General features: G+C 31.7%; 2 protein-coding genes and 1 pseudogene across 2 annotated transcripts; all 3 read left to right on the top strand.

Annotated features, from left to right (window-relative positions):
• Positions 1-1,908: 1,908 nt before the first annotated feature.
• Positions 1,909-4,527, top strand: LOC145583436 (ribonuclease 1 pseudogene; annotated as a pseudogene).
• An 8,319-nt stretch (positions 4,528-12,846) lies between these two features.
• Positions 12,847-14,331, top strand: LOC145581509 (ribonuclease 1-like). Its single transcript, XM_081638519.1, has 3 exons — positions 12,847-13,026; positions 13,165-13,320; positions 13,702-14,331. Exons 1-3 carry the CDS (start codon positions 12,913-12,915, stop codon positions 14,128-14,130), a joined length of 699 nt encoding a protein of 232 aa, XP_081494645.1. The 5' UTR covers positions 12,847-12,912; the 3' UTR covers positions 14,131-14,331.
• A 7,978-nt stretch (positions 14,332-22,309) lies between these two features.
• LOC145581508 (ribonuclease 3-like) lies at positions 22,310-23,497 on the top strand. Its single transcript, XM_081638518.1, has 3 exons — positions 22,310-22,429; positions 22,570-22,725; positions 23,069-23,497. The coding sequence occupies exons 1-3, from the start codon at positions 22,316-22,318 to the stop codon at positions 23,495-23,497; spliced, it is 699 nt and encodes a 232-aa protein (XP_081494644.1). The 5' UTR covers positions 22,310-22,315.
• The last annotated feature ends 1,092 nt before the right edge of the window (positions 23,498-24,589 follow it).

The raw sequence follows: 24,589 nt of genomic DNA, 5'->3' as shown, positions 1-24,589 counted from the left end.
TCCAGCGGCGGGTTTTTTGCTTTATACCAATGATTGTTCCTATCGACAGCGTTGTTACTTGGCGGTGGTATCGTCAACGACGGCGAGAAACTCGTTGATTGTTGATTATATTTGTCCACGATTTATGCTTGAATTGACTTGATATAGCTTGAGATTCTCGGATATTTCGAAAAATGCCCCAAAAAATCAATTTGGGCTTCTTGTGTGATGTATAATTGTTGAAATTGAATGTCCTATGTGATTATATGTTGAATTGTGAGCGTTTTGATAACAAATGCATGTATTTTGGTTGAAAAATGAGCATGTTAACTTATACCCATAAGCTTAGTATGAGACCTTCATTGGTGGTTCTGCCATTGTTGACCTTCAATGATAGGAAGACAATTATTGTATTTGTTTATTATTTTAAAAATAAAGATTACTAAATATTAAATATGTATAATTTTATTCTTTCATTGTCTAGATGATATTATCTAAAGATCGGATGATATCATGTAATGTGTCTAGAATATAATCTATACGATAGATGATATCTCCTCTATTGTTTTTTTATATCCTCAATTGTTTATATGATACAAGTATCTTTTATGAGTTAGATGATATTCTCTATTGTTTTTATGATATCTCCTATAAGTTGGATTATATCCTCTATTGGTTCTATGATATAAGCTAGATGATATCATGTATAGACTGGATGATATCCTCTATTAGCTACATGATATCATTTATAATTGTGTTTATGATATCCTCTATTGGCTAGATGATATCCTCTATTGGATATATGATATCATTTATTGGTCTATGATACCTTTATTGGTTAGATGACATCCTCTATTGGTTATATTATATCATTTATAATTGTGTTTATGATATCATGAATAGGCTGGACGATATCCTCTATTGGATATATGATATCATTTATAATTGTGTCTATGATATCATTTATAAACTAGACGATATCCTCTATTAGCTATATGATTATATCCTCTACCAAATATAAATTGTACATATCCTCTATCAAATACTACACATCCTATAACAAACAATACATATCTTACAACAATATTGTACATTTCCTCTATTAAATAACACATATCCTCCAATAAGTTGTACATATCCTCTATAAAATAATACATATCCTGATCAAATACAGCATATCATATTACTTGACACACGAATTGTAATACCTTCTCTTATAATAGTACGTCCATGTCACAATTCCTTTAACATAAACTAACGGCAACACCTACTTTAAATGAATGTAGTGTGATGGAAAGACAGATCGAGAAAAATGGAGTTAATGCTCACGTGAATCCAAAACAACCTTGAAAAGCTATGAGAATGAGATTACTTACAATAAAAAGTAGAAACGTTGAATTAAAAAAAAAAAAAAAAAAAAAAAAAAAAAAATCATGTGCACTTGGTGCACACTTACAGACGTACTTAGTTAACGTATGCCAAATGGGCTGGACTTTCATACGGATCAGACCGTGGACTGGAATTTATGGGCTTTTTTGGATAGGTCCAAATGGCTAAGTTATTGTGCACACAAACAAAGCCAATATATACTAATTACACAACCATAGCTTTTCAAGGTTGTTTTGGATTCACGATTATTTGATAGTGAATGAAACACAAAACTTGTGAAGCACAAGTTACAACTTCTTAGAAAAAAACAAATATCTATGATTTCATACATGGAAAAGTTATTTAATCTCATGAGATCATAAAATAATTAATGCAAAGTACCCAAAAAAAGGATTTGCATTTATTAATGGGATATCTTCTTTTTAATGTTGTAAACTTCTAACGACTACATTATATAGTGGTTACCTACCCATTACTTCGTTCATTCTAAGCTTAACCTTTTTAAAAAAATTAAATTATCATTACTCTAAGAAAAAATCAATGGTGAAATGCGGGGGCTTACTATTGATGATCATGCTTGTGCTAAGTTTAGCAGTTCTAACTCTCAGTGGTCACACTAGCAATGAATTTAGCGAATTCTACTTTATTCAGCAGGTGAGTTTTTAAAAATTTTCTCACATAAATTTCGTATGGACTTACATTAAATGGGTCAACTAAAAGTATAGAATGAAAATTGACGCGTGATATAGTAATTAGAGTGAACTTTTTATTTTTTTTTGGGTGTTTACAGAGCCACAAGAGCAAGTAGATGAAAATTGATCAAGCACTAACCACTTGAGCTATCCCTCTCTCTCAACATTAAACTTAATTGTTGTGAACAAGTTTCACATAAGATAAATTGTTTCCTTTATTTTTTGCAATAGAATTCTAATTATGGATTGTAATTCTATCTAATTTTGTACTCGTGAATTTTTTTTTTCTCCATAAAAATGCAATGGTTACCATCATACTGTAACCAAAAAGGAACAAGTTGTTGCTACCCACCAACAGAAGTGCATGTAACAGATTTTACAATTGCTGGGCTTTGGCCTTGTCAAAATGATGGAAGCGCCCTTGAAAACTGCCCTGGTGCAACTTTTGACGAGACTGTGGTACGTATTGATTTTGCTAAAAATTAAAACCAAGATCCCCAATAAAAATTAAGTTACAGATGAAATTCAAAAATTAAACCATAATAGTAATGATACCATGTTAAACTACCAAGTATTGCTCATTTATTTATCGTCATTTTTTTTTTCATTTAGTTGAGGACTGCATCAATTTATATAATTGGTCATTCTTTGATGTTCTTTATGCGAGGGATGTTTAATACGTAGTATATAAATACTTATGTAGCATATAGAAATAGAGAGACAAAGTGAAACTTGTAGTATATAAATACTTATGTAGCATATAGAAATAGAGAGACAAAGTGAAACTTGTATCATGAAGAGAGAGATAGATCGAAAATCAACAGTCAAATACTCAAATACTACCTCCGGTACTTATTATATGCAACTTTAGAGCTCTCACGGAACCCAAGACAAAATTTCATAATAGTTAATTAATTAATTAAAGAGTATGTATTTAAGGGTAGGAGAGAGTGGAGATAATTAACCACCACCACCACCACTAGTCACCCCACTAGGCCACTCACCCAGAACCACCGCAAAACCACCGTACTCGCCCTAAACCACCAAAAAAACCACCCCAAAACCACCGCAAAAGCACCGTACTCATCCAGAACCACCCCAAAACCCACCACCACTCACCTAGAACCACCGCAAAACCACCCTGCTAACCCAAAACCACTGCAAAACCACCATGCTCACCCAGATCCACCCCTTAACCAACCCGAAATAACCCCCCCACTCACCCCAGAACACCAGAAATCATCTCCCACTCACCCCAATCCACCTTGAACCCACCCTTACTCACCCTAACCACCCTTAACCCACACCACCACAAACTCAACCAAGCCCCGTCGAACCCACCTCGAAAACCCCCAAAACCAATCAAAATGTTCCACCATTAACCTCGATCTACTCGAACCTACCCTAAAAACCTCTTAAACCACCCAATACAAGCCCAACCACCTCTAGTTCATGAGATTTGAAGATTTGATTGAAGCTTTGATTAAGAGAAGAAGAGAGAGAAAAAGGATCTACGCGATAGAGAACAATAGCGCGCGCGACTGGTGGTGGTGGACCCCTGGTGGTCGATGACGTTGAAGGTGGTGGTGGCCAGTGACATTGAAGGTGGTGGTGGTCGTTGACGTTGAAAGTGGTGGTGGCCAGTGACATTGAAGGTGGTGGTGGTCGGTGACGTTGAAGGTGGTGGTCAGTGACGTTGTGAAAGATGAATGGATAGAAGTTGAACGGATTTTATTTGGGGTGAATTGAATTGATGAGAAGAATTATGTTTAATTAAGTTAAATTATTATTTAATGAATTCTGATTTAGTTGTTTAATTGTGTTTATGATATTTTGAGTAAGGGAATTTGAGGAATTTCATTTAAAAAAATTTACTAAAAAAGGAAAGAATGGGAAAGTTGCATCTAATGTGAAATTTTCATTTTTGGCAAAAGTTGCATATAATGTGTACCGGAGGTAGTATAATAACGTTAAAAGTATAAATTCATAACGCATTTTGCTCAATAAACATAAAACTGATAAAATTTTGTCATTATTTCAGATTAAACCCATAGAGGACATGCTACAAAAGGAATGGCCATCATTTACATGCCCACAAATTGGAAAGAAATTTTGGCAACATGAATGGAACAAGCATGGAACATGCGCAACATCTGTCCTAGACGAAATGGCATATTTTCATGTCACTCTAAACCTCAATAACAAGATCAACATCATCCAAGCTCTCGCAAAAGCAGGGATCCAACCCAATAACCAAAATTATTCGCTTGAAAGTATAAACGCGGCCATCTCTCAAGCCACCGGATTTCACCCTACGGTTTTCTGTAACCGTGACGCACAAGGGAATAATCAGATTTGGCAAGTTGTTCATTGTGTTGATAAAACTGGGACGAATATTATCAACTGCTCCAACACTCCTAAGGGGCTAGGAAATTGTGATTCCACCATTAAATTTCCTTCTGCTTAATTAATTCTCATGTTTGTTAGTATTTTATATCAATAAATCAATATTTTAATTAATAAAAATATGAGGTTTGTGCTTAATCAACATATATATTTTTTTTCTTTTTATTCGAGCTAGACAAAAAAATGCATGATCCATATAGATGATTGACAAAAAATTTTAAGACTTCAGGAATTGTATATTGATTTCATATTTAATTAATGGAGTTAGAACTCCTAACTAATTTAGATGATTTTGATTCAATTCCTTTTAAATTTCCCTCTAAAGGTTTTCCTCGTGAATATCCTTTTTTAGAGAGCCTATTATTTACATCCGGGTGTATTTGTATTGTACACCCATGGTCATTTGCTCATTCAACCAACAAATGAGTAAAAATATTATTTGCTTAGTTGTTGATTAAATGAGCAAATAACCCCCGCGTATATATAACAAAATCCACCTTTTTTGTGACATACATGTGAAGGGAAACTTGTTCTAGTATATTTTGCTTGCAAAAGGGTGATGGAATTGAACTACATTTATGAGGACGCTATCCATTTGATTGGATCAATTTGGTAGAATTTTTTATGCTACTTTGAAATTTAAAACCAATGGGATGAACATGATAAATGAAAGAATACACGTTCGCGATGTGGACAACAACCATAACAACATATAAATATATAATTGTGATGTAACTTTTAATTTATCAAAGATTACATTACACTTTGCCATATCTCTAGAACATCATCTCACATAATCATCCTTGTATGACGCTTATATATTTTGATCATAGTTTAGCATTTGTACTCTGTAATTAAATTACTCAAGGACTCCAAATTAAATTACTCTGTAATAAATAAACAAAACAACAAATGATAATAAAATTTGAGGAGTTGCATTCTTTAATTTTTAGTTTCATTCAAGTGTACTAGGATTAAAGGAAAACAATAATGAAAAATAATACATGTCCGATGTCTCCATTAGCTAGCATAGAAACACAATACAAAAGCAATGAAATCTTACAATTTAGGAAAATTTGTTATTATTAATCCCAACTTTGGGTCATTTACTTTGATTAATCCCAATTTTCTATTATTATTGAATAATCTCAACTTTGGAGGGCATTTTCTTTTATCAGGTCATGACCGGTTAATAAAAGTTAATGACCTATTGTTACAGATAACTTGACACGTGTCAAGCTCTGATTGGTCCAAAAAAAAATTAAAAATTGAAAAAAATTAAAAAAAAAAAAAAAACTCCATCCTCCCCCCTTCCATTCACCGAGCCACCCTAACCCCTACCCTGACCGCCCAGTCTCATCTCCTCCCTCGTTGGCCCACCGTCCCACCCCCACCTTCAGCATCGCCACTCCACCTAGCCCTAGTAACCAACCTTTGCGTCGCACAAAACCACCCTGACTCCCTCCCCCACTCACAAAAACCACCAAACGCCCCTTCCCCACCATTTCGTTCGAGTTTTCGATGGTTTTCGTGAGTGGGGGAGGGAAATCAGCATTTTCGGTGTGTGGGGGAGGAAAGTCAGCGGTTTTCGTGAGTGAGGTTGGGAGATCGGTGTCAGAGAAGAAGGCGGGGGTGCGCATAGGCACCGATGAAGGGCATAGATTTGTCTAGGAAGCGGTGAATTAAAGAGTGGAGGTGCGCTTAGGGGTTGCGGTGGCTTGGGGATTTTTCGGTGAAGGGGAGTGGAGTTGCAGTAGCTTGGGGTTGTTTTCGGCAACGAGGGGTGAAAATGGTGGTTTGGGAGTTGATTTCGGCGATGGGGGGTGGGGCTGCGAGTGGTTTGGGGGAAGGGAGTGAGGATGCGGTGATTTTCGGTGGGAGATGGTAGTTGTCGGTGGGTGCTAAGGAGGTAGGCGGTGGGGGTGTAGTAGGATGAAGGTGGCTGGGTTTGGTTTTTTTTAATTTTTTTGGTTTTTTTTTTACTAATAAAATTGCGACATGTGGCATTTAAGAAAATTAAAATAAAAAAAGTTACCTTTTAAACCGGTCACCGGTCAATTGACCAGATAAAAGCAAATGCCCCCCCAAAGTTGGGATTATTCAAAAATAATCAATAGATGGGATTAATGAAAGTAAATAGCCCAAAGTTGGGATTAATAATAACAAATTTTCCTACAATTTATTAAAATGATAGACCAAGAAAATACTACCTCCATTTCATATTCTTTGCAACAATTTGACAAAAAGTAAAGAGTAAAAAATAATGTCTAATCGTTGCAAATAACAACTTTTTCGTGCCTTTCTCATTGATTTAACATTAGTATATATACAAGATTATACTAGGGTTAGGGCTAAGGATACATTAGTAAAATACAACTAATAATATACACTAGATTATTTACATAATCTAACAGTATGCAAATGTGACCACTGACATGCCAAGTTTCACCTTCATCATCATGCTTATGATTCTTCAATCTATGTTTATTTCTTGTGAAGAATGTGTTCCACACTTGGCTAAACACATGACTTGAAAAGTTTGTCCAAACATTCGTAGAATTTTCATACCTAGTATGCGTTACGCGCCTAAAATGACCAACGTCTTCATTTTTATGTATGTCATGGTGGTCGATATCCAAGATAAAGATCTCTCCATAAGGCCTCACGGTATGGATGAAGTGTGGCATGGAGATAGGATCACAAGAAACTGCAGCAAGATCCGCGACCACAAATAGGCTCTTTCCGTCAGGACTAAAGAATGGATGGTTCACATGCCCGGCTAAGTCATGGCCTCGACTTCCTACAACTCCCACACACACATTTGGATCGTCTGATTTCATTATATACACGGCGAATTAGCCTGTGTCTAGAGTCTAGACCATGGTCTTTATCGTTTAAAGCTCTATTGTGGTTCGATGCAAATACAATCCACTCTCCGCTTGGAGACCATTCACAATGAGTATCGATCCAAGGACCATTTGTAAGCCTTGTGATTGTACCTCCATCGCCATTCTCTAAAGAGTTTAAATCTTCTATTCGGTATAGACTTTTGTATCTTTCCTTTCCTCCGTCTCTAGTTGATCGAAAGACTAGTTTTGTACCTGTTATTGGAATTAATTAACCATTTTGTTAATTTATAGAGTAAATTGTTGACTTTGTTTTGAAAAAAAAAATGTTGATAATACTATTTTATACCAAAATAAATTAATACAATTTATTACTTATATAAATATATGTCAATTATGAACTATAATCATTAAAACGTTATGGTAGTTCTAAATTATCGGATCAATTTAATATACTACCTCCAATTTTTTTAGTTGTAAGGTATTATTTGTGAGATATAAACTATTTCAAAGTTGCAACTAAAAAAAATCGAAAATAGTAGATCAAATATTCAAATGTTGAATAGCTCTGCACGGTCCTAACTAAACTCATATCATCTCAAATTTAAAATAACAAATAATCCAACTTCCATAAATTAGAAATGATTAAATGACCTAAACCAATTCAATTCAAGTTGACATTAACCGAATGGTCGCACAGATAATATCTTAACTTATTTGTGATCTGATCCATTCATAAGTTCATAACTAGTTAAACCACACATTTGATATAACAACTCTTTCATATCGATGTAAAAAATAAAAGATAAAGACTAAAAAGACTGTGAAAGATTTGACATAAACGGATATGGTAACGGCTTGCCCGTAGTACAACATGATTCACGATCCGTAGTGTACGGCCTATTGCAATTTGCAAAGGACCATACGGTGGTTTATTAATTAAGGCAGGAAATTTATTAATGCACCGCTCTTAACGCGTAGGACCTTTAATTATGCGGCAGATTGTAATTTTTGTTCTCTACATTATTAATAACTTAGTCAAGCAAAACTGACAATATAATAGTTGAATATTACTCCGTATTGTTATAGGACTGCAAAATGTTAATAAAATTATTTAGTTATGTTTTCATACATTAATCCACCTCAACCGTATAATTTATGGTTTTTTATGAAACTAAAAGCCATTTTCAAAATCGTAAACATGTGCATTATTCTTTAGGCGAAGAGTCAACCACAAGTTATAAATGGTGAGGTGATGCATGTGAGACGATGACCCGTAAAGTACGTGCCCATGTTAACAAGTTCTTTCATATGTCTCCAACACTACTACTTCCCCCAATTTAACAAGAAAAAGGATACAAAAATAAAATGACGAGGTACTGGAGAAAATCAATGTAAAAGACGAGAAAGCATTTATTATTTTGCTGTTTTCGTAAATATTTCGATTTTCAAATTTGGAGATAAAAAATTTAAATGTGAATGTCAATTAAATTAATTGGTTAAATTAATTAAAACCAGATTACATTTCATCTACACTATTGTCATGTTATCCTATGTATGGTTGTCCTACACCAAAATTATAAATTTTTTTTTTTTTTAAAAAAAAAAAAAAAAAAAAAGCAATTCAACACTTCAATTTATAGTTTATATATATTTATTACCACCTTTATTTGGGTTAATAATCCCATATTATTTAAAATATTGTAAATTAAATTTTTTTGAAAAAAAAAAGTAATTGATAGCTTTGTTTGTATTTGGCTTCCAAATCACCTTAACTATGGAGTAAGATAAAGTGAAAGAAAGAGTGATAAATTTCTAAATAAAACTTTTATGCTAGCTATACTAGCTTTTTCCATTTTTTTTTAATACTACTAGTAGTAGTAACACTTGACAAATATTTAAAACATATACTTGTATATAAATATTTTCCATTTGCACACATTTATAGGAAGTTGAATAAAACAACAACATAGTTATGTTTGTTTAATCAAAGGTAAATTAAATAAAACAAAATGGGGCTACTAGCTCATTATCTGTATATACAATTGAAAATTTGACCTTGTATCAGGATATAATTTTTGGTTCACTCCTTTAAGATGTTAAGAATATAATTATAGTTGATGAACAGTTTGAACATGTAGCGTCAAAGTTTATAACCAAAGACTTATCCTACATATCATGATTTGTTTCTATCCAAATCTAATGAATGACACAGAGTAATTTAAAATGGAACCGAAAGAGTCCAAAACTAGCTAGTTAATAGAAATAAATTTGATAAAAGCTAAGTCGTTATATAAATAGAGCAAAATAAGAATTGAGTAAAATAATAAATCTAATATATATATATCCCTACCTTATAAGTAGAAACATTCTCTTAGGAATAGTGTACTACCAATCTTACCCTCAAAACTATGTACAAAGTTATGTACAAAATGTGTATTTACTTTAATACCCTCATTAATATGTTTACTATCATTAATATATTTAATGTTTTTATTTTATCATTAAACATATCATCAATTAATTTTGTTTTTGTTAACAAATAATTTGTAATGATTTTTTTTTAAATAAAAAAATTCTAATGCTTTACACTTATATGATATTATTATTATTATTATTATTATTATTATTATTATTATTATTATTATTATTATTATTATTATTATTATTATTTAAAAAGAAAAAATTTGTATGTACAATGAAACGGTTTATTACCAAGTGACTGTTTATTTTTACTTTTTCATAGTTGCTCTTCTTATTTCCGCAAAGTCTCTTGACTCTTGCGTATTTTGATTTGGAATAAAATCCTACTAACTTATCATCCCCACCCCCCCCCCCCCAAAAAAAAAAAAAAAATCTTGTCGTTTTTTAATTGCAACTATTGTTAAGGTTTATTAGCTTTGTTTTGGTGTTTAGAGAGCCACAAGGGCGAATGATGAATATCGATCCAAAGATCTCTTGGACCGGGAGGGGAGCTCTAACCACTTGAGTTATCCCTCACTATGTGGTTTATTAGCTTTTTAAGTCTACATATAAACAACATCCATCATAGAATTTGAATGGGATTCATATATTAAATAGTTTGGTGATATTTGAGCAGGCGTATGTTATCAAGAGGTATAAAGAACTAAATATCCTAAAATCAAGGGAAATCGGTGGTAGAAAAAAATGGTATTAATTATGAAGAGAATTTAAGATGAAAAATATAACTAATTGGCTATTGCTTTAGTATTGATATAGATATTAGATGGTCGTCGTAGAACATTAAAGAACTTGTTTACATATTATTACTCCACATGACCAAAGCTCACAAAAAAATCCATTTGAAGAAAAACACGATAGAAATATACTAAGTACTATTGAAACATGCACAACAATTAAGAGTTCTAAACTAACAATGGCCACTTAAAATATGAAGGGATGGAAAACAATCAAATATTATATAATAATAATAATTTTGATATAACACTATTAAACTTTTGAGGATTTAAAAAATAATTGTCTTAAAAGATTTTGGTGGCTTTCTTATAATTCTACAAATTCACCACATATGCACATAAATCAAATAGTCAGTATTAAAATTACTAGGTCTACCACCCTAACCAAAGGTGTAAATACACGCCAATACAAGTTCTCCGCAAGAGCTAGCCCCTCCGCGCGCATCGCGTGCGTAGGATACCCTAGTATATATAAAGGGGAGTTTTTTCCCAAGTTTTTAGAGAGCCACGTAGGATTTAATTTTTTTAGCGCGCCATGTAGGATAATAAATTTTAGTGGTAGCCAATATTAAATACGAGATTATTAATTTCTTTTAGAATTAAATAATTTAAATGACACGTAAGCAAACTTGACGACTGAGATTTTCCAGTTTAAATTAATTAAATATAAAATATTATCTTTTAATATAAGGAATTTTATCTAAATATATAACAAATTTTAGCATATATATATATATATATATAAATTATTTTTGTTTTAAATTCAAACAAACCGTGCATCGCAGCACGGGCTTCATCTAGTGATGTTGATGGAGAGGAGAGGATTGAAATGAACTACTCCACTTAGGCACTTACCTAAAAGTCAATTAACTAATTTACCAAAAGTCTAAAATTATGTGTTGGTCAAAATATGTAACATTTGAAAAAACGAAGGGAGTAAGATGCATTATACTTTCGAATAATTGACACACTTTCTTTTTTTTGGTCGTTTTATATTAATCGACTCACCACCGTAAATAAATCATGACAAGGGCCAACAATTATTATACTTCGTATACTGTAAATCTGTAATTCCCATGTCCCATGCACCAACTTTTTTCACTCACATGTTTTTTTTTTTTTTTGGAATAATATAAACTAAAGGCTCTGTTCTCTCCACCTTATTTTTATTAAACTTTTATATAATTGATTATTTTTATGAATTTTTTATTTTACTTGTTCTTCAAAATTAAGAATCTTTTACTGATTAAATATTATTTTTACTAGCTAAACTAAACTTATTTCTACTTAATCGAACATAATTTTTACTAAATTGAAATTATTTTTAAGGGGAAGAGAATTAGATTAGGCCTAGCTAAATCTATTACCATTCCTTTAATTACACTAAACAACTAATTTTATAATTCTCACCTATTTCGTATTATTTTCTTAGTTTCATGTAAAAGACCGTTTGTATGTCAATTATTCCAAAATGGAGGGAGTAAAAATCTTACACATTAGACCATTCTATACTAGACTTTATTTCTAGACCAAAACAAGCAATGTGAAAGTGTGTTTATCTTGATTTCAAAATCCCCTACATGACTACATTTCGTTCACTTGTATATGACTTGTATCATTGTATGTTCACATGAAAAGCTAGCTTTGATAACACTACTTAATTACTTATTTAGTAATTTATGAACTAATGTCTAATCTATTTGTGAAAATAGGATATATATGTGGTCGAACTATAAATGAAACTTATGTTAAACCACTTGTATCAATTAACTTATAAGTCATTTAACTTCTCAAGTGAATTATATGGTATCCTAATATTGAACAATTATAATAACCAGAATGCAATTCATTGACAATGTATGCATTAGTCAACAAATGAATTAGCATAAGCATATATGTACGGCATAAATTATTGTATTTTAATTATATGCATAGATTTGTAAATATTCTCTCCATTATTATAAATAATTGACTCATCACCTACCCATTATTAAGAGGACATTGACATGAACCTTTGCTAATTACGTCCAAAATCATCTCTAATTTTCTAGCTAGCTATCTACCTAAATTTATAAGTAATTTTATTATTATTATTATTATCATCATTTCATATTCTATAAATCCTTGAAATTAAGTGTTGTAGAAATGCAAGTTGTTTGATTTCACGTGGTACCTTGTTGTACGCCATAACTTCTCAATCAAGAAAGCATAACCTTAATTATCAATGTCAACAAATCATAAAAATAATAACTGCCAAACAAAGTAATTTAACTAATATTTAATGAAGCCAAGAATTCTATATAATAGGACCATATCTACCAATTTTTATAACATCTACACTACACTTCTTTTAGAGAGAACTTAAAAATAAAAGAGAGAATAATGGGAAAATGGGAAAGCTCAATTTTGACGAAATTCGTCCTTATTCTAAGTTTTGCAACAGTCTCTTTTGCCAATTCCAATAGTGGTTTACGTGCCTTCTATTTGGTCCAGCAGGTACATGTATACTTTGTTTCGTATATGTATTCGTGTTCATATATTTTTGTAAATCTCTTGTTTTGTTATTGATCAATGTATATATATAGCTATGAATTCCTAATATACACGTTTGCTTACGAACATGATTTCGTGCAGTGGCTAGGATCGTACTGTAACCAAAGAGGGACGAAATGTTGTTACCCACCTACAGGGAAGCCTAGTCCAGATTTTACCATCTATGGGTTTTGGCCTTACTATAGGGACGGTAGTTTCCCCTACAACTGCGGCGATGACAACTACGACGTTGGTCGGGTATGTTCTTATAGTAACTTTGATAATTTCTTTTAACTACATACCATATTCTTGAATTGGAATGGGTCTGTCGTCCCATATTACTTTTAAAATAATAATAATAATAATAATTATTATTATTATTATTAATAATAATTATTATTATTATTAATAATAATAATAATTATTATTATTATTATTATTATTATTATTATTATTGCGATTTAAAGTGAGCCGTATACAATCATTTAGTTTTCTAAATGTTGATTATCTAATATAAGTTGGTTCAATTCAAATCTTTGGGTGATATAGATCAAATTTTGTCGACATCATTTTTCTATAATGCTCTGTTCTTTGATTCCTTAAAACATGCGAATAAAGTACATATATTTTGGTATGCAGATTAAGTTCTTGGAGACCAGGTTACGAAAGGAATGGCCATCATTCACATGCCCACAAATAGGAAGGAAGTTTTGGGTGCACGAATGGAACAAGCACGGAACCTGCTCGAAATCCTCCCTAGGCGAAATCCCCTACTTCCAAGCCGCTTTAAACCTCAAGAACAGGGCTAACGTCTTCAAGGCCCTGGCCCGAGCTGGGATTAAGCCAAACAACCGATTTTACTCCCTTAAGTCCATAAAAAAGGCGATCACTCGATCAACCGGGTTTCACCCTTGGGTTGTATGTAACCATAATGCTCAAGGGAAAAGCCAGATTTGGCAAGTCACATTGTGTGCTGATAAAACTGGGAGGAAGCTCGTTAATTGCCCTTACATTCCTAGAGGACGTGGTAATTGTGCCTCCAAAATTATGTTCCCTTCCTTCTACTAATTAAGGGTACTAATTAATTAATGCAAGCTTAATTAGCTATTTTTAAAGCTCAATTGCTTGTGTATTTAAAATGTTGTATCAATTATTAGTACTACGTATGTGTTTTTAATTTGTTGCACCTTTTTGTTAAGCAACAAACAAAATATTTTACTTTTTTTTTTCTCTTCATTGTATCCAAACAAATCGATGCGGTATTGTGTATATTGAATATTCAATCCACTCGATTCATTATGTGATTTCATATATATTTGAAATATTATGATTTTAATTCAAGTTCGATATATATATACTCTCTATGTTAGCTATTAAAGGTCTTCTTACTTGTTTGCACTTTTATAATGGTTATTATTAAGAAATTTTGATATATTACATATGTATTTGCAACATATATAACAAGATCTTACATTAACATTTTTCTCAAACGTCATACAAATTACGGAGTAAATAAAACAAAGTGCATGGGACTTTTCATGTGATGGATCACATGAAATGGAAGTAGTTTAAAAGATCTTTAAGGAACAAAAAATTTATCTAGTTCAAAGAATTCTGCACAACCAGAATACGAAGTATGGATTATGGTTTAAGTAGCTAGACAAGTTAATAGTATTGTTAATTTTTATCGATCAACATGGTATATTAAAATCATACATACAACGTACAACTATCTTTACTCATCTAAAATTTGCACCAATGAACTTTTTTGTCAAATCAAAACTCAAAAGCATATTAACATTGTTTGTTGAAATCAATTGTAAATCCACTTCTAACTGTCCCAGATTGGAGAAAAGAGGAAAAATAATGTTTCACTTTATAATGTGAAGTAGTTACTCCTTACTTAATTGTTGCTGGACCGAACTATTCTCATCCTGAAATTAAATCAAGGGGTAGTTTATTCACAAATTCTTATATGTACCTGGCCACACGGTGTGACTAGTCATTATAGAGGTTACTTTGTTGATGTTACTAGGGTTACTTAGACAATTTGACAGTGATTACTTCATCATTGCTATAGAGGTTACTCTATCATTGTTATATGGGTTACTTTATTAATTTACAATGCAAGCGGTCACATAGGGGCTTCTTCATTAGTGTTATAGGGGTTACTTGGTCAGTATAACAGGGTTACTCGGATCGGTCAGTGTTATAGGGGTTGCTTTGTTCTTCTTATAGGTGGTCAGCCACACACAAAGCGGGTTGCCTTTATTTAATATCAGCTAAAAAATAAAAAATAGGGCATGTCATAAATAACCCGTGCCAGTAAATCGGCTTGATCTGCGACTCGTTATTCCTTTTTTATGAGGTTCAGTTTTCTTGTTTTATCATTCAGGTATTTATGATGGTGGTGGTAGTAGTGGCCTATACTTTACAACTTAATTGCATAGCCTATAAATGAATCTTTTGAGCTGAGCATGATTTACAGATACATAAAATCCCATTTTTAATTGACTATTGTATGGATCTCTGATTATAATTTGGGACGCCTGGCCTTATTTTATATTTAGTAATTATTGAGACTATTCTATTAAAATATACTTGTAGTTGTAAATAGCAAAAGCCAAATATATACTTCGTATATTGCAAGAGTTAAAGCTTGAAAAAACCAATAAAGACAGTAATCCACACATTGGTAAATACTCGTATGATTTTTACTGACGGACATGCCATCCGTACAAATTAACGACGGTTGTATAAGTTATAGTGGCTACTTTGAAGACGTCACTAATACATACACCGACTGCATATACGGTCATTAATTAATGTCAATCAGTCCTTAATTACTTTAAAAAATCCGTAATTGTTTGCAAAAAACAGAAACCTGAAACCTACCTACATGAAGCATTACACAAGTTTCAAATGGGAATTGTGCAATGAAATAAGAATGAATTTAAATGAACGCAGACTTATTAACAGTTTATTTTTAATTAATACAGCAAATTACATATTCCTACAATGCATAAAATTAAAAAATCAAAAATAAATTAAATTATGTACATTTTCGGAGAAAGAAATTTAAAAAATGAGGAGTTGAATTGGGCTAATGCGTCTAAGCCTTTAAGGTTTAGGAGGTGGGTAGGTTAGGTTACACAGGTCACAGGGAGAAGAAGTGCAACTCTTAAGAATTATTGGGTTTTATCGACGGCTCTAGGCCTTGATATTCTTGTCTTTTTTAAAAAACAAAAAATAAAAATAAAAAATAAAAATAAAAATATTCAATTAAAATTAACATAGTTGAAGAGAGGTGAGGGATAGTTCAAGTGGTTAAAGCTTCTATTCCAATTTTAAGAGATCCAAGGATCGATGCTCAAAACCCCCTCCCCCCACCCAAAAAGGGGTTGAATTGATTGTGGTAAGAGGAAGTACTAAATTCGATATGATTTTGTACATCCTCTCTATGCTAATAGCATATTAATCTACTTCAAATAATAAAATCAATTATAACTTGACGGTTATTCTAAAATCATGTACTAATTATTGTATCGTATCCATGGACCATGGTGCAACTATTATTATTAATTCTATTTTTTTTTTAAAGAACGGTAGATAATTAAGAAGTTAGCAAGGATCGGATAGTTTTTTTTTTCAAGATTGTTGTCATAGCTACCATGGTACAATTATGGTTATCATTAATTAGTAAAGTACCTCATCTATTGCCTCTAGATTGTTGGGGCTTACCCGAGTAGCGTAACACAATATGATTATATATACAATAGATATGGCATTAGGTTGCAATATGATTATATATACAATAGATATGGCATTAGGTTGAATTATGCATAATCCGACTTCAACCCTATATATAAATAATTGTTGAATTATAATTTAATCCTATTCCAAAAATTGATTCTAACAATCCGACTTCATCAATTTGACCATAACATCTTACTCCAACTCGTCTGACTATTTTTTTTAACGTCCAATATTTTCAATATAAAAACAAATAACTTGAATCATGTCAGATCCATACTAAATTGTCATTTTTGTGGATGCACCGTATACATCCATCTTATATCACATTATGTACTTCAATACTCCATTTAGTTTCAAAATTATACAACTCTACAAGTTAACTTTTTAATGAACGAATTATTCTCAATTTCCTTTAGGGGTGTCCATAATTCGGATAAAAATCGAAATTCAATCCAATCCAAACTGAATTATCAATTCGGATCATATCCGAACTTTAAATCGGATCGGATTGAGATTTTTTTGGAAATTCGGATTTTCGGATTGGATCGGATTGACCCTAATTGGATCCAATCCAAACCGAAAACCGAATTGTAAAATTAAGCTTGTATAAATATGGATTTCTTCATTTTTTGAAGTTTAGCTCAAATTCTTACTACTACAAAAAATAAATTAGGGAGACTTTGTATTAATTAATTAATGACTTGACGTTGAACTATTTATTTTAACCATTATTTTAAAGACTTTTATTTATATTAAAGCTTTATTTTTATAATTGTATTAGGAGCTAAAAAATAATGTATTATAATTCGGAATTTCGGATCGGATCCAAATAACCGAATTTTAATTCGGATTGGATCAAGAGAGAAATTCGGATCGGATCGGATTGAAAAATTAAAAACCGAATTATATTTCGGATTGGATCGGATTTGGACTAAATCCAAACCGAACGGACATCCCTAATTTCCTTAAAGAAAAGTTAAAGACAGAGAAGAAGTTGAGATTCTCTCAAATACAGTAGTTTCTTCGCATTTTAAGACTCTTGTGTACACGTTTACCTGTACTAGTTGTACTCCCCATGATCCTTTGTGTACGGCCTTGTAATTGTACCTTATTTAAATACTTGTATTTCATTTTATTTTTAAATATTCCCACTACCTAACTAAAACAAATAACGGTACATTCAACGCATCAAAAACTCTATCATCGTGGATTAACGGTGTGTACGGCTAATTCCACATGAAATTGACGAACTTGTTTTATTTTTATAAATTTTATCTTTTCTTCTTTCCATTATTAATCATTATAGAAGATAACGTATCGTAATTTTCATAATACGAAGTATAAATTATCTATTACTCCATATGTATAATTAGTTGGTTAGATCTCTAAAATTTTTCTAAATTATCTATGTTTAATTAATCTATGATGTTTCATCAATCAATGATTATAAAATTAAAGTATGTAATTGGGAACTATATAATTAAGTTATGAAAATGTAGCAACTAGCAAGTGGAGGGGAACATAACCTTAAGGCACCTCACCTTTCAGCTTATGAATAACATGCATATTAATTGATTTATAAGTCAACTGTATCTATGCCGTTACATGTGAGAATAACCGTAAATAGTGGTTGTATGTTTTAAGTTATAAGATGTAGTATCACGTATCAATAACATGTGCATTTCTTCCTTAAGTCAAACCATGTGAATAACCGTCATTGCTTGCATGCACAATGTCCGATCGACGGCCTCCAAGTTCAAGCAAGTTCCCATGTTTGTTACCTACAAAAACTCCATGTTCTATCGGAAAGTATTTGTTGTACGTACCTTGTACGGCCGTAGGCTCACTCGTGGGCTGTCATGGCCTTGTGAAAAGTTTGGCTAAAGAAATAATAGTTGCGTTTGTTTATTATGCATCAATTGGTAAAGTAATAGATACGTTACACAACATGATTTGAAAACACATCTTTATCGACGACCTATCATAAGTCTTCGGTAATTGAACATTGGAATTTCATTCATTGGTAATTTTTGCCATCGAAAAAAATAAAAATTAAAAAATTAAAAAAAAAAAAAAATTAACCGGCCATTATACATTATCACCAGCGGTTATACTTGATTGTCGATAATTGCGCGTAGGGTTAATTTTTAAACATAACTTCGGATATCATCTATCTTAACTATGAATAAAAGAAATTTGTTGTTGAAAGAATCAATTTGGTAAATAAAATTAGCTATTGCTCAGTGGTTAATCATTAAAAAAAAATTTGAAGTAAGGTCTTATCAGGCTTAAAATTGTAAAACGAGAAGTTTACTGATTCAAAACTTATATACCCACCATCCTTTCAAGAAAAAAAAAAAAGTTATCATTTTCCTCTTTAAACATTGCATTGTTTTGTAATCATGTGGATTAGTAGATGTAAACTAGTTAATTGTACTCCGTATTTTATTATCAATCCTCTAAAATTTGTATATCATCTCTTAATACTATGCCTATATCATGTGGATTAGTGGATATCAACTAGTTAATTGATTGATCAGAATTTGTTAGCTATGAAGAGTGAAATGTCACTCGAACTTGTATTAATTTGTTCTAGTTTAGACATCATGACGGTTGTGTCTAACTGATTTCACTTCTATATTACCTCACTTTTACTCCTAAAAGTCGCCAATAATCGTGTTCTTACTATTAATGATTAACTTTAATTTAAATCTGAACATTAATTTTCTCCATTTGATTCAGTATCATGAAAATCATACAATCTCCTAGAATTTTGTGTTCGTTCTATATCAAATCTATATTATTCTTGAGTGCATGCTTCAAAAGTGGCATGTAATAAAAAGAAGTAAATATGCATGGAGATTGGAGAGCAACCGAGCAAACGGATTAATGATTAACGGTTTTCATGCTGAATTTCACTTTATGGTGCGGTACATACTTTCCAATTTTCCAAGATACTCATGGGTTTTAAACTTTTAATCTTATATATAGCGATTTCCTTCTTGCTTCTAAGTAAATAAAAAAAATTTTAAAAAATAAAGTTTTTCTAAGTTATGCCCTTGAAGTTGTTGAGTTTTTAAGGTGTGTCCATGTTTTTTCAAAATTATATGCTCTTTAACTTAAGATGTTTAATTTATCGTACCCTCTAACATTAACTCGACATTAGTAATAATAATTGTGAAAAAATGGGAAGTAATTAGAAATGGATGAGAAAAAAGATGAAGTACATGAAGAGCTAGACATATCAATGATTGATTCAAAAGAAAGAAGAAAACGTAGATTAGAAAATGTGGACAAAAATGCTTAATGCTTATCTCCTTATATAACTCCTACTCAATTTGGGCGTGAAATAATTTCTCTTCAAAGTGGAGTAGTTAACGGTTAACACAACTACTAATGTTGGGTTAACAGTAGAGGGTAGTAGGGTACGGTTAAATAAACACGTTACGTTGGAATGCACATCTTGTAATTTTTTAAAAACATGGACACAACTTAGAAACCCAACAAACACGGAGGCATAACTTAGAAAAATCCAAAAAAAAAAAAAAAAAAAAAAAAAAAAACCTGTAAAAGATTAATAATGTGTACATAATGTGATCTCATACTCATATATACCTTCTCTAAAAACTTTAACTAGTTAATCTATTTAAAAGTTTGACATTAAACCTGCTTTTAGCAATCGAGTTGTGCATTATGTTTTTAACCTCATAGAAGTTTCTGCGTTCAGATAGATTTTATTTATAGCTCAAGTTTAATAAAATACACGATTGAAGAGTTATTGAACCACTAATTCAATACTTTTTTTTTTTAGAGGTAATTTAATACCTATATGATCTACGTGTCTGTGATACACACTTGTTATATGTAAGATCGATAAATGCAATTTGACCCCCTACATCGGCTATGTATCTCTTATCTATTTATAGAAATTTAAACAATAATTAAATCAATATAGGATAATCCGTTTGAAGTTCATATTAAGAGATTTAATTTGCGTAACTAATATTTCAAGACTACATTGCATGAACTGTAAAAAGTTAGGTTTATTAATTACAAGACAGTTTTCAAATAGCCACAATAAAATTATGGCTATTGTATTAAATCAAATCGTAACCATTCATTTTTATTAACTAATATAAACCGTTGATATGCTATGTTTTTATTTTTATTTTAAAACTAAAAAAATTGACCAAAAAAAGAACAAAAAAAAAAACCACGTTCAATTTCTTCAGTTTCAATTTCTGTTTCTTCTTTATTTACTCTGTATTTTCCCCCTTTTACTTCTCTTCAATTTTTATTCGTGATCTATGTATACTGATAATGATGATTTTCTATCCAACCATTATTGTTGTCTTCGATCACTGTATTTTTTTCTTGAATCCACCCTTTAGTTTACTCCATTATGTCTTTAGCTTTTTATGTCTTTATTTCAGGTTAAATAGTCGGAAGTTCGTAAATTGATTTCAAATAATTACAGCTAATTAGATTGGTGATTATCAAGTTCATTTTTTCAAGTTTATAAATTAATTTCATTTTTTCGGAGTCTGTGCTACGAATCTTGTAATGGGATAACGAAATCACCACAATGCTATTAGATCAAACATTCAAATAGATCAAGTTGCTTGAATTTTTTGCAATACGTTATGGCAATAGATCAGACATTCCAATAGAGTAGCTTGAATTTTTTGCAATATGTATCCATTCCAAAACAAAGGAAACAAACAAGAAAGATTGAAGAGAAGTAAAGGGATTTTTTTTTTTTTTTTTTGTTTGAAGAAAACTGTTAAGAACGTGTGATAAAATTTTAATTTATTTTGTTCAAATTTTTTTAAAAACTAAAAACAAAGTAAACTATATCAACGGTTTAAATTAGTCAATAAAAATGAATGGCTATGATTTAATTTAATATAATGGCCACAATTTTATTGTGGCCACTTAAAGGTCATCCATTAATTACAATAGTCTTTAATTATGCTTGATAATTATTTTCGCACAAAATTTCATTGTATGTCTCATTATAGTGCGCAATGTTAATAAATAAAATTAAGCTTGGTATTGGCCTATTGGGTATTTGGGTAGTTGAGATTATAGTCGTACAATTAGCATGAAGAGTTTACGTCATGTTAATAATTTATGTTAAAATTTTCTTAAATTAAAATTATACTCATTCATCATTTGATCAACATTTTAAAATTAGTAGATGAAGTATATGCATGCAATTGTATTGGATCACAATGACGCGGTACCCTAATTCAACCTAATAATTATTCTCCATATAATTTGATGCCACTAGGTTAGACACACGTTATTATGTAATTAATGTAACAATCATATAACATAATTTTAAATACAATTTCTAAGGTGGTGGATATGTATTCCATCCCTACTTCCAAATACTATATATAACGGGCATATCTCCTCATTATATTTCATCAAATTAAGCTTAAACATCTCATCATACAAAATTTAAGCTAAGATAAGAAGACTAATTAAGAAAATGGCAGCAAATAGGAGCATGATGATTTTGAAGGTTGTTATAATGTTAAGTTTATCAACGGGTGCTCTTGGCTATCGAACTGGTGGTTTACGTGCTTTCTACTTTGTGCAACAGGTACATTATATTTTTTATGTTGGTTTTATCTTTATGCACTGCTTAATATATACGAGGTACAAACATTCTTTACACACAATATTGCGAGTATTATTCTTTTCAATTTGGTGCACCCTATTGAACATCGTTATTTCATGCAGTGGCTAGGATCATACTGTAACCAAAGAGGAACAAAATGTTGCGACCCACCAACCGGGAAGCCAAAACCAGATTTTACAATTTATGGGCTATGGCCTTACTACAACGATGGTAGTTTCCCCTACAATTGCGGCGATGACAATTATGACGTTGGCCGAGTAAATCTTCTAAAACTAATGCATGCAATTAATCTTATACTTCGTATATTTAACCAATGATCATTTTGTGCAAATCTATATATATATATATATATATATATATATATATATATATATATATATATATATATATATATATATATATATATATATAATAAAACCATTGACCGGATTAATAATAATATTGACTTAGCTTGCATGTTAAATTAAAAAGTATAACAAAAAATTTAGGAACACAAAAGTTAATGCTGAAGTCAAAATGAAGCCTAGATTAGTAGATTGACTTATTAATTATAATTCTTATTTTAAATTCTAATCAAACTTTCTCTTAATTAATGTATAGATTAAGTACATGGAGAAGAGGTTACAAGAATCATGGCCAACATTTACATGCCCACAAATCGGAAGGAAATTTTGGGTACATTTGTGGAATAAGCATGGCACATGCACCAAAGACATTCTAGGTGAAATTGACTACTTTGAGGGTGCCTTGTACCTTAAGAAGAAGGTTAATATCTTACAAGCCCTAGCGAGATATGGGATCCGACCGGATAATCGATTTTACCCTCTCAAGACCATCAAGACCGCCATTGCTCGAGCCACCGGGTTTCATCCATGGATTGTTTGTAACACAAATGCTCAAGGTAACAAGCAAATTTGGCAAGTCACTCTATGCTCCGATAAATCGGGGAAGAAACTCATCCAATGCCCTTACCTTCCTAGTGGACGTGGTAATTGCGACAACAATATCCAATTCTCCTCCTATTATTAATCAAGAAATTAAGACAATTAATTAATATGGTTAGTTATTACTTCAATTGTTTTGAAGTATAATTAGTACTATTAAGCTACCACTATTCCTATTGTCAATTATATTACTTTAAGATGTAATTCCCTTATTAATTATGTACTTTATTTCATCGTATAAGTTCAATAATATTCAACTAAAATGTATCTCAATCTCTGAGACATTATGTTTTACATTGTAGTACTCCGAAATATATTACCATGTCTTTTAAATAAACAAAGTTAAGTCAACCTATGTGATTGTGATCCTTATTTTAAACAAAATAAAGATGATCTATTGTTATCTGTAAAATTGTGTAATTCTCCTTGGGTTGGAGTATTCTCATTAGATTAATATATATAGGTGTACAACCCTAATTCTAAGAGAAATATAAATATTTACACAAAGTATATTATTTACAGAATATCCTAGAATATTTCATATTTTATCACACCCCCGCAATCGAAGCGGGAGGAGGCCGGACGCTGAGACTGGATCTGAAGTCAAGGAATAGTTGTCGAGGTAAACCCTTAGTAAAAATGCCTGCATATTGATAGGTTGACGGAATGTGGAGTACCCGAATATGTCCCATAGCCACCTTCTCTTTGACAAAATGTATATCCATTTCGATGTGTTTGGTGCGTTGGTGCTGTACGGGATTACTAGAAAAGTATACGGCAGAGACATTATCACAATAGACAAGGGTTGCCCGTCTCAACGGACAATGAAGCTCTAGAAGGAGATTCTGGAGCCAACAAGTTTCGGCAACTACATTAGCAACGCCACGATATTCTGCCTCTGCACTAAACTTCGACAATGTAGCCTGTCGTTTGGCGGACCAAGAAACAAGATTATCTCCCAAATATACGTAGTAACCAGATGTAGACCTGCGAGTATCCGGACAGCCGCCCCAATCGGCATCCGTGTAGGAAATCAATCTAGAAGGTGTAGAGCAATAGAGCCTTGGATATACCTGATAATGCGCTTCAATGCATTAAAATTAGGATCTCTGGGAGCATGCATGAACAAGCAGATTTGTTGAACAGCATAGGCAATGTCGGGTCTAGTGAAAGTGAG

This window comes from Chenopodium album, chromosome 15, assembly GCF_948465745.1.
Source record: "Chenopodium album chromosome 15, dcCheAlbu1.1, whole genome shotgun sequence".
NCBI classification, from domain to species: domain Eukaryota; kingdom Viridiplantae; phylum Streptophyta; class Magnoliopsida; order Caryophyllales; family Amaranthaceae; genus Chenopodium; species Chenopodium album.
This window is presented reverse-complemented; position numbering and strand designations above follow the sequence as displayed.